Raw genomic sequence first — 12,287 nt, forward strand, 5'->3', positions numbered from 1 at the left:
ATTTCACTAAATGATATGATTAACAAGGCATCTGTGATTGCATTCTCATGACATAGAACAGCAGTGTCTATGTTTTAAAAATGTTGTGTCATATACTAACAAGAAATTGGAAGGCCTTCTTGGCTGGGGATAGAGAGACAAAGTATTTATGTATATATAGGGTCCTTTCCACATTACAGAAATTTGCATGTGTTTGTAACTTTAGGGATATATGAGGATATCAAAAACAAATATTAGCATATTTCTGGTGACCTGCTCTTTAAATTGAATTTTAAAATGGACAACAGGTCAAGGGAAATGTCATCTATAGTAGTTGAAAGGGCTCTTCTCATTAAGAACAAACACATTTGGAATTCTTTGAACAGAGAGATTGTTTTATCAAATTCAATAAAAATACTGTAAATGTATATTAGCAAAGTGGGTTATGCAGGACGATTTTAGATAACTTGTTTAAATGATATGCAGATAATCTAACTATTGCAGATTTTTGCCTTTGTTAGACTCAGTTTTAGATTTAATGTGTAGTGCAATTACACTATGTAATTACAGCGGAAGATAAATAATTGAAACAAATCAAATAAGCATTTCCTGTTATTCTGTGTTAGTATGCATGAATGAGTTTGTGTTTGTGAAAGGCTAGGCAGACTGGAGTATATGGTGAGCTATTTATTTACTCAGACCAGTGGGACTGGTCTTGTAAGTGAATAATTACCTGATATGTTAGAATAATATTGCAGTTTTCTTTGACCTTGCACAATGTTTTTAGTAAAGGTACTCGGTTTCCAAAGTCACATTACAATCTTAACTTACACGATAGCAGGTTTTATCCCATTCCCTTGCATCCTTATATAAATATATACTTGTTACACAATACCTTTAGCTATTAAATACGTCCATGCAATTAGTGCTAAATAAAAAAAAAAGCCATGCCTTGTTTCTTCAATCCAATTTTAAATACTGTATACAGCTTATGTTTTCTCCCAGTAAAAGGGAATTGTCACTTCTAAAGATTTGGATTATTATGTCTTTTATCTTTATTTATCTACTATTTTAGCCAAAGTATGTTTGTGAGATCTCAAAAATAAAATGAAATGTATTAATGCACACTCATGTATTTACCTCTGTCTTGGACCTCCTGTGGCGGAACCAGCCCCGCCACTTGTGCCTGGAGAGGACTGCTTGCCAGCCTCTTGCCCTGTGACTATGGCCCTGGGATGTATTGCCCTTCTAGGAACTGATTTGGGCATGTTGTATTGTATTATGCTGCTGGCCCTTTAAGAACCATCTGGGGACATACTGTGGAGTTACTGGGTGCTTACCATTTCATATATCAGAGGCACATGGTGAGAACAATGGATGAAGCACATGGTGAGAACAAGGGATGGCGGCCATTTTAACTCACACACACTGTTTGGACTTTTCTACACGGTGCCATCTCGCCTGTATTTGGTGCACAAAGACATTGTGCAGTAGTTTTAAACTATACAACAGGGGACACATTATACAGTAATTATTTTTCATATAGTCTGTATATGTTCTGCGGAATCTGCATTAAACTGTATCTTCCAAACTACTGAACAGATCTGGGTGAATTTTGGATATGTGGTTCACCCAGATCCCCCGGTTCCGAGGATATATGGGGGTATTGCATGTTTTGGGGTCCCTATGATATGTTTTATAATACTGTATTTACCTGCCTGTGATAATTATATTAACCATTGTGTTCAGTAATCATATCACAGGCAGAGGGGATGATTTTGTGTGGGAGTGTCTGTGTGTATTGTACGGATTGATTGGTTGTACACTGTGTGCAGAATTATTAGGCAAATGAGTATTTTGACCACATCATCCTCTTTATGCATGTTGTCTTACTCCAAGTTGTATAGGCTGGAAAGCCTACTACCAATTAAGCATATTAGGTGATGTGCATCTCTGTAATGAGAAGGGGTGTGGTCTAATGACATAAACACCCTATATCAGGTGTGCATAATTATTAGGCAACTTCCTTTCCTTTGGCAAAATGGGTCAAAAGAAGAACTTGACAGGCTCAGAAAAGTCAAAAATAGTGAGATATCTTGCAGAGGGATGCAGCACTCTTAAAATTGCAAAGCTTCTGAAGCGTGATCATCGAACAATTAAGCGTTTCATTCAAAATAGTCAACAGGGTCGCAAGAAGCGTGTGGAGAAACCAAGGCGCAAAATAACTGCCCATGAACTGAGAAAAGTCAAGCGTGCAGCTGCCAAGATGCCACTTGCCACCAGTTTGGCCATATTTCAGAGCTGCAACATCACTGGAGTGCCTGAAAGCACAAGGTGTGCAATACTCAGAGACATGGCCAAGGTAAGAAAGGCTGAAAGACGACCACCACTGAACAAGACACACAAGCTGAAACGTCAAGACTGGGCCAAGAAATATATCAAGACTGATTTTTCTAAGGTTTTATAGACTGATGAAATGAGACTGAGTCTTGATGGGCCAGATGGATGGATTGGTAAAGGGCAGAGAGCTCCAGTCCGAATCAGACGCCAGCAAGGTGGAGGTGGAGTACTGGTTTGGGCTGGTATCATCAAAGATGAGCTTGTGGGGCCTTTTCGGGTTGAGGATGGAGTCAAGCTCAACTCCCAGTTTCTGGAAGACACCTTCTTCAAGCAGTGGTACAGGAAGAAGTCTGCATCCTTCAAGAAAAACATGATTTTCATGCAGGACAATGCTCCATCACACGCGTCCAAGTACTCCACAGCGTGGCTGGCAAGAAAGGGTATAAAAGAAGAAAATCTAATGACATGGCCTCCTTGTTCACCTGATCTGAACCCCATTGAGAACCTGTGGTCCATCATCAAATGTGAGATTTACAAGGAGGGAAAACAGTACACCTCTCTGAACAGTGTCTGGGAGGCTGTGGTTGCTGCTGCACGCAATGTTGATGGTGAACAGATCAAAACACTGACAGAATCCATGGATGGCAGGCTTTTGAGTGTCCTTGCAAAGAAAGGTGGCTATATTGGTCACTGATTTGTTTTTGTTATGTTTTTAAATGTCAGAAATGTATATTTGTGAATGTTGAGATGTTATATTGGTTTCACTGGTAAAAATAAATAATTGAAATGGGTATATATTTGTTTTTTGTTAAGTTGCCTAATAATTATGCACAGTAATAGTCACCTGCACACACAGATATCCCCCTAAAATAGCTATAACTAAAAACAAACTAAAAACTACTTCCAAAAATATTCAGCTTTGATATTAATGAGTTTTTTGGGTTCATTGAGAACATGGTTGTTGTTCAATAATAAAATTAATCCTCAAAAATACAACTTGCCTAATAATTCTGCACTCCCTGTATTTCAAAACCCGGTGGGCAGTAATAGGTTTGTGGATTGGGAATAAAAGAGGCTGTATGTGCCACTGCAGTCAGTTCTGCTTGACCTCAAAACGAAGTGTTGTCTCGTTATTGGGGGGAATTGGATTGTATGCTGATTGCCACGAGTGTAATCTGATTGTATGCTTTTCCTGTTCAGCTGTTTACAGCATTCATATGCTCGAGAGCATTTGTATGCCTCTCCGATTCGGTGGTTGTGGTGTCTGCTAGAGTGCTTGGAGCCCTCAGTAAGCGCTAGGAGCATCTTTTAACAGAGGTACCCAGTCGGGGTGCCCATCGATCCGTTACACCTCCATCTTGGCTCCTTTCAGTGCTATAAATGTTGCCATTTTCTGACATTGAATGTAGTTACTGGAACAGGAGAAACAGAAACAATGGGGGAGATTTATCAAAGCATTTTGTTCTAAGAAGTAGTAAAAAGATGTAAAAGGGGAGGAACCAGCGCCTGCTGATTCCACTGGTATCCATTCCGATTGCCAGAGTTTTAATACTTTAGACCACTTTTTAGAACGGAACACTGTGATTAATCTCCCTCTATGCTTCTATCCTCCTCATTAATTCACAGATTTTACTATTACCATGAGGTAAAGTCATGATTTTATTAATGACACGGAGGCGAGTATTATGCTGCACTCTTTCTTTATTTCCCTCAGCAGCAAAGAAAATTTTTTTAAAACATAACCAGTACATAACATTAACAGTCTGAGAGCAGTGTCTCCTTAGCAACGGTAACAGCCAATCAGGTTCTTCTCTCCAGCATAATAGGTTCTGTCAACCAATCCAATTCCTCTTTATTTGCGATCCCGAAGAATGATAACCGTCAAACTGAGAAAATTAATCCGGGTATCAATGTAATATCCATAGTGAGACGTAGGTTAGGCTGTAGAAAAAGGAGAAATATGGTAATATTCTAGTATAAAACTGGATGTATGCAACATTACCAGGCATTGTGGATAGTGTCTGTATTTTACGCTATTGTGAAAACGTAGTAATGGGTGAGAAACATAACCGGAGGGGAACTATATGACATCAGGACTTACCGTGCACCCACTTACCACTAATCCGACCTTTGTGGTTAGGATCAAGCAAACCTTTATGACATTACGAAGAAAACTTCCCAAATCAGGACTTACCTTGAGATCAACTTACCCAAAATTCTCTCCTTCTTTCGGGTTGGGTGGGAGGGATAATACTCGCCTCCGTGTCATTAATAAAATCATGACTTTACGTCATGGTAATAGTAAAATCTGTGAATTTTATTAAGACACGGAGGCTCCTATTATGCTGGTTTAAAGCTGGGAGACTACCGTTCCCGCAAAGTGTTGAATAGGTTTAAAATAAAAATCACGAAAGGTGGATTCTGATGACCAATCGGCCGCTTTCATAATGTCTTCCAGTCGGCAACCAATCGCGGAGGCCTTGGAGGCCATCGCTCCCCGAACAGAGTGAGGTGTGAACAATGCAGTGTCAATGCCCGCTGAGGACATAATCCACTTAACCCAGCGAGCTAGTGTCGGAGTGGAAACTGGAAGGTGTGGTTTTTGGAATGAGATGAAGAGTTCATGTTTCGTTATGTCTCGTATTGTTGAGGTACGAGATTCGTAAGTTTGTAGGCATTTGACCGGGCATAGGAGTGGCCTGTCTGGAAACGCTGGGTATGACACACTTTTTGATGATGTCTTTGTTCTTCGAGAAATATCGAAAGTGACCCCTTCGGGGGTATAGGAGCGTGTGGTGAGGTCTAAAGCCCTGACATCAGAAACCCTCTTACAGGATATGAGGCACAGGAGCATCACTAGTTTAGCAGACAGTTGTTTCAGAGACATGACTGCATTGTCTGGCCATGCTTCTAGAAAAGTGAGAACGATGGAGACGTCCCATAATACTGAATATCGTGGTAACGGTGGGCGTGCAAATTTTTTGCCGCGCAGCAGTCTACATATCATTGTCTGTCTTCCTATCGGGATTCCATCTAAGCCCCGATGTGAAGCCGAAATGGCCGACCGATACAGGTTTACCGTACGGTAGGCCTTGCCATCTTGAAATAGTGAGGTCAGGAACTGAAGGATCGAAGTCAAAGGAGCCGATATGGGATCCAAATCTCGTTCCAGGCACCAATCACGCCATCTGTTCCAAGCAGACTTATAAGCCTGTCTCGTGCCGGGTGCCCATGCGCCCTCGAGAAGCTGAAGAGTTGCCTCCGAAACTCCCTGGATTGTCCAAGGTCCCCTGAAATCAGCCACGCTGTGAGCTGAAGAAGACCTTGTTGTATCAAGGGGTGAGGGGACCCGTCCGGGTCCTGGAGGAGGTACTCGAAGTGCGGGAGAGTGCGGGGTATATCTATCACCATCTCTAAGAGGGGAGGGAACCATGGTTGGGAAGGCCATAACGGTGTCACAATCACCATTGTTCCCGTCTGGCGACGCAGTTGTAGTAGGCAACGTGGGATCAAGGCAAACGGTGGAAAGGCATAATTCCTTGTGGACGCCCAATCTTGGGTGAATGCATCTGTTGCCAGTGCGGATGGGTCCGGTCTCCAGCTGACAAATCTGGGTATTTGTGCATTCAAGCGGGAAGCAAAGAGATCTTTGTCCAAGGGGCCCCATAATGACCGTATCTCTTTGAAGACCCTGGGGCTCAGTCGCCAGTCGCTGGGGTCCTTGAGGTGTCGTGAGCACCAATCCGCAGTGGTGTTGCATAGACTGGGAATGTATTCTGCTGTGACTGAAATGCCTTGTGCCAGGCAGAATTGCCAGAAATCTCGTGCCATGTTCGCCAGAATCCTCGATTTCGTGCCCCCTAGATGGTTGATATATCGAACTGCTGATATATTGTCCATCTTCAAAAGAATAGAGCACTGGGCATGGGTCGGCGAAAAACTGCGGATCGCGAAGGACCCCGCGAGAAGTTCCAGGCAATTGATATGGAGGGATGATTCTATGTCGGACCATCTGCCACCTGTAGATACATTCCCACAGCGTGCACCCCAACCGATTAAACTCGCGTCGGATTCTATAATGAGGTCTGGTGTGGTGCCAAAGATGGCGCGACCATTCCAGGCTTCCATATGGAGGAGCCACCATTTTAGTTCTTCTTTTGCTTCTGCGGTTAGGGTGATCCAGTCCGAGTAGGTTACCCCGTCTCTCAAATGGGAAGCTTGTAGGCGCTGTAGTGCCCGATAATGGAGAGGGCCCGGAAAAATGGCTTGTATAGAGGCCGCTAGAAGACCTATCACCCTTGCCAATTGTCTGATAGTGAGCTGGGGCATAGCCAGCGTGCGTCTGATCTCTTTCTTTATACCGTTCAGTTTCGTTAATGGCAGGTGTAAGGTTTGAGACGTGGAGTCCACGATGAGCCCCAAGAATTCTATGTGTTGTGTGGGAACCAGAATTGATTTCTCCCAATTGACGAGAAAACCCAGGTTTTGTAGCAGAGTCTGAGTCCAGTGTAGATGGGTTTCGGCAAGTTGCGAAGATTGGCCCATAACGAGGATGTCGTCTAAGTAGATTACGAGACGTACTCCTCGACTGCGCAGTAAGGCGACCACGGGCTTCATCAGCTTGGTGAAGCACCACGGGGCTGAAGATAGTCCGAACGGGAGACATGAGAATCTCCATTTCCTTCCCTGCCATATGAATTGCAGGAAGTCCTGGTGTTGTAGGGCAATCGGTACCGTGAGGTACGCGTCTTGTAGGTCTAACTTTACCATCCAATCTGCTGGCTGGAGGAGGTCCCTTAGACAATGTATTCCCTCCATTTTGAAATGGTTGTATGCTACGTGAGTATTGAGGTGTTTCAAATTGATCACTGGGCGAACACCGCCACCTTTTTTGGCAACTAGGAATAGGTTGCTCACATACCCTGGTGTGTTCACAGGGATTTCTGTAATGGCCTGTTTTCTTACCAAATCTCGTATCTCCTTGGTGACAAGGGTTGTGTCTTGTTGGGAAAAATGGATTTCCCGTGGGGGGTAGTGTTGTATTGGTGTGGATAGGAAGTCTATGCCATATCCCTTTACAGTGTTCAATACCCAGACATCTGATGTAATGTGTGCCCATACATGGGAAAAATGACGGAGTCTGCCCCCCACTGCCCATAGGGAAGAATGAAACGTAAGAGGACTTACCATAAGGCCGTCGTCCTGAGTGGGCACTTCGTGGTCCGCGAGCAACCCATGGCCGCCCACGTTGTGGGAAGAAGGCCGGGGTGTTGCGATGTTCTTGGAAGGTAGCTCGCCCAATGTAGGAGCCTCGGTTCTGTCTGAAAGAACTCCTGTTAACACGGCCGGACAGGCGGCTCCTGGCTCTTCCGGCCCCACCAAAAATCTTAGGGTGGAATACTTTGCGCATGTTAGATTGCGCCTTATCAAGGGCAGTAAACGTCTGGACGAAGGAGCCCAGTTCCTTAACGAAGTTGTCTCCAAACAGGAGACCTTTGGCTTGGGTGCCCGGCTCATTCAGAGCCATATTAATTAATTTTGGTTCAATTTTAAGCAATATAGATTTGCGACGCTCCGTAGCCATCGCAGTGTTGGCATTGCCAATTAAGCAAATCAGTCTTTGGATCCACCCGCTTATGGCGGCTCGGTCCAACTCCTGGTCGTCCTCGACCATCTCAAAAATCTTGGTTGTTGGACCAAGTATGTCTAACACTTTATCCTGGCAATTGCGCAGGGAAAAATCCAAGCCTTTGTTAGGCTTCCAACCTGTTTTACTCAGGAATTGTATAATTTTGGGGTCTACTGCAGGTGTTCTGCAAGCATCATCAGGGACCGTGGGTCGTGGGCATTCCGCCCTGAGTTTATTGCGTGTCGCCTTATCCAAAGGCTTGCGCACTCTAGAAGCAATATATCTCGCCACATGGTCCGAGGGTGACCATTCCGCTGAACGCGGGTGGCGCAGGTCAACAGGGTCAAACAGGGGCTCCCCGTGGGGGTCCAGGATCATATCCGTGTCCCCTGGGGTTTTTTGGTCTAACTGATATACATCGGTTTGAGACGCAGTGCGATCTCGGTCAGGGTCGTAACCTTCAGCCAGACTATCTGATTCTAGATCCGAGGGATCTTCAGAATCCTGATAAGTCTCCTCCTCAATATCACTGAGATCCGACTCAGAGTCTAGCTGGGCTTTTGCCCTCTTCCATAACCTAGCCGATTTTGCCCGGCTAGTGGCTCTTTTGCGCGGTGGTGGAATAGGCGCGCCATCTGTGACAGGTGTATAGCTGTCCATCTGAGATAGAGAGGAGTGTTTTGATTTTGTCAATGCCTTGCGGCCAGCCTGAGGCTGTATAGGGGCCTGGGTAGTGGCTGTTTGAGCTGATTTCTGTGCCTGCATGAGGGCATGTGTCAGTGTCTGTGACAGTGAATCAGACATAAGTCCCATAGCTGAAGTAAAGGGTTTTGTCATAGCCTGTGACATGGATCTGTCAAATACAGTCTGCATATCCGCAGTGGTATTAAATTCAGCTGGGGGTGTATTAGAACTCCCTTGAATGGGGACATGAGACCCTGAGGGATTTTGACCATCCTTGTCAGTAGGCATAATGATTATGCTGAGAAACTGACAGGTTTAAACAGAACAGATTCAATTTATACAACCTAGAGGAATAAAACAACCTAGAAGGGAGGGTTGATTAACCCCAAGGAAAAAGGAGGGGAAATGAGGGTACAAATAGGTACTCACAATATAAACGAATGAATGAGTGTAAAAAATCAACCGGATGCACAGAGAGCCGTCCGACCGCCACTAACGCTAAACCCCAACACCGAATTCCGGCCGTTGGAGGCGTTATCAGCTTCAGAGCGCGGGAAACCAATAAAATGGCCGCCGCGCGTGGCTAAAGTCACGAACAAGGCAGTGTTCGTGTAATTGATTGCCGCGAAAGGTGAAGCTAGATATCACTGTGCGGTTAAACTACCGAATGCGTAAGTAAATACACGAATGCCGTTGTATAATACTAAGCTATTCGGTAGAACAAAGTGAATGACGGTTGGATCTGACAGGCTCAAAAGGCGCGCAGAAATGCTGACAGGACACCAAAATTCCGCTCAACTTCCCTGCGCCCGATCAATAAAGATTGGGCTCAGGTTGGCAGTGTAGGAATTAGGATCCAGGAGTATTAGAAAATAACAACAAGTATGTACACAAAGGATGAAAGTATAAGGAGAAAACTGTATATGACAGGAATCAATTAAAGAGATACATAAATCCCACAGGCATAGTACATAGACAATATTAATCAGTAAATTATTAAAGGTACAATAATGAATTATAATACAAAATTTGATAATAATAATACAAAATATGATCCCCACAGTTAAGGAACCGTGGGGACCTGATGTTACTTAACTGAGGGAGCAGCAAAGAAAGAGGGATTGGATTGGTTGACAGAACCTATTATGCTGGAGAGAAGAACCTGATTGGCTGTTACCGTTGCTAAGGAGACACTGCTCTCAGACTGTTAATGTTATGTACTGGTTATGTTTTAAAAAATTTTTCTTTGCTGCTGAGGGAAATAAAGAAAGAGTGCAGCATAATAGGAGCCTCCGTGTCTTAATAAAATTTAATTTTGTGTGTCTTGTCAATGTTTTATTTACTAATCAAAAAATCAGGTGACATTTATTGAGAAGTGGCAAACGCCCTTCAAATCAACATAATTCAATGTTTTAAAATAATTAGTGAAGTTACCTTGCAGTTCTCTTGTAATTTAGTGAGGTAGCACAAGTATTCTCTTCTTTGGTCAGGTGTAGTTTAGCTAAACACTTACCGTATGTTATAAAACTTATTGCGATTATTTTACTCTCTAAGTTCACCCTTGAGCGCTCACAACTAGAGACACGAACACTTCAAGTATCTGTGTGGCACTCAAATACTCTAAAGAGGAAAGTATTCCTAGGAGAAGTGACCATTCCTCTTGAGAAATGGGACTTTGATGACAATTCTACACAGTCATTTAACTGGTATCAACTAAGATCAAAGGTAAGAGCACGGATGATGAGTGTTAATGTTAATATTCTATGACTAGACTAGTAAATCACTTTGTGTACGCCCTTTATATAAACAAGTTAAATATACACATTAGCCACAATTTGATTCCAAGACACTTGGATGGAACAGGGCAGTTGTCCTATCATATTTCGAGTTAGATGATATAGGCATGAATGTCTTCCAGGAGGACCCAGTCAAATCAGGACTTTAATGAAACTTAAATTAAACACAAATGACATTACTACTTGGGATTTCCCACCTTATTGTTTAGAAAGAATGTGTAAGTAATTTTAAGAAAACAGATAAGCTAACTATGTGATGCCAATCTCTGTTTGTCATGGAAAACCAGATGATTGAAGTCCAAACAAAAATAATGGGTTTTTGAATAATCAAATCTAGAAATGAAGTAAAGGTGAAATTGTTGAAGATTTTGTCTGAAACCAAATATGAAGTGAATATGAGAAGGCAGATTTAATAATCTTGGATTTCCTAAAATTCAGTATTTGTGAGATTGGGGGATGGATGTTGTAAATTGTGTTTCTAGGTCTATGCATTCATTTAAACAAGGCAGGATGTTGACTTTTTAAGTTGTTTATTTTGTCCAAGCTGATGTATCATGCCCAAGACCATAGATGTTACAAAATATACACAAATTTTTGTTCTAAAGTGATTTCAAACATGATGAAATAATCAATATATTTTTTAAAATGTTGTATTCGAATGGTATTTGAGATTTTACCTTCCATTTTTAACTCACCTGTTTTAGTCTCAATTTAATATTTTGAGTTTATAATATGTATACGTTGTTCATACGATTTAATATTTTTGGATACATGTTTTAAATATTTATTTTTCAAAATATTAATACTTTTAAACAAAGATACAAACCAAAATAAAGCTGGAAAAAACATTTAAAGTATCTAATAAACATTTATAAATTTACTATAAGCTTGGTCAGGTTACGTTGTTGGGCACACCTTTAACCTATAGCAGTTTTTTCAGTCACCCCCTATCACCCTTTAATCAAGTCCAGAACAGTCCACTATTGGTAAAAACAGGACATCACTGTAGAGAAGCGGCAAGCTCCTTATCAGGGGTGATCCTGGGTGGGTGCACTGGGTGCTTGGACCCGTCCCCTGAATTAGGCTTACTCGGTGCACTGGTCCCCCAGTGATCAGGATTCTCCCCCTCCCTGGGCCAAGGTAAGTCACAGGAAGAGTGGAATAAACCAGTTGTTTTTTGTTTATTTAGCCCCTACCCCCCCCCCCAAATTGCAACCCTTAGCCCTACTATAGCCCCCATACTTCAACCCCTTACAACTATAAACCCATAAACCCTATACTAGAGTCCCTTACCACTACACCCCATTACCACCACAGCCTCTAAACCCACTACTACAGCCCCTTACACTCTACTAGAGCACCCCAATTGCTGCCCCTTTACTCTACACTACCACTAACCTTCCAACTGCTGTCCCTATACCCTATCCTACCCATAACCCCCAATTACTGCTCCTTTGCCCTACTACAGCCACTAACCCCCCAATTGCTGCCCCTATACCCTACTACTGTTTCTAGCCCTCTAATTGCTGCCCCTATACCCTACTACAGCCACTTACCCCCAATTGCTGCCCCATATACCCTACTAAAGTCATTTTAACCCACCAGCATCCCCTATTCCCCTACTGCAGCCCCATCCATACTACAGCCTCTAACCCCCGACTACAGTCCCTTATACCCACTGCAGCACCTATCCACAAATATAGCTTCTATCCCCCATTACAGTCCCTACCCTCCAAATGCAGACTAAAGTTCCTAAGCCACTCATACTACAGCCCCTAACTCCATGCTATAGTCCCTTACCCTCACTGCAGTCCATATGCCACACTTGTCTCTACAACCAAATCTAGCCCATACCTCCA

General features: G+C 43.0%; 1 protein-coding gene across 1 annotated transcript in view; it reads left to right on the forward strand.

The window, feature by feature from the left end:
- The window catches only part of SYTL3 (synaptotagmin like 3), a 100,877-nt gene that overhangs the window by 69,569 nt on the left and 19,021 nt on the right, over positions 1 to 12,287 (forward strand). The window contains exon 11 of the mRNA XM_063443302.1: positions 10,187 to 10,357. Within this exon, the coding sequence (XP_063299372.1) occupies positions 10,187 to 10,357 (171 nt within the window). The remainder of the gene's footprint in view (positions 1 to 10,186; positions 10,358 to 12,287) is intronic.

The sequence above is a fragment of the Pelobates fuscus genome, chromosome 2, assembly GCF_036172605.1.
Source record: "Pelobates fuscus isolate aPelFus1 chromosome 2, aPelFus1.pri, whole genome shotgun sequence".
Taxonomy (NCBI): domain Eukaryota; kingdom Metazoa; phylum Chordata; class Amphibia; order Anura; family Pelobatidae; genus Pelobates; species Pelobates fuscus.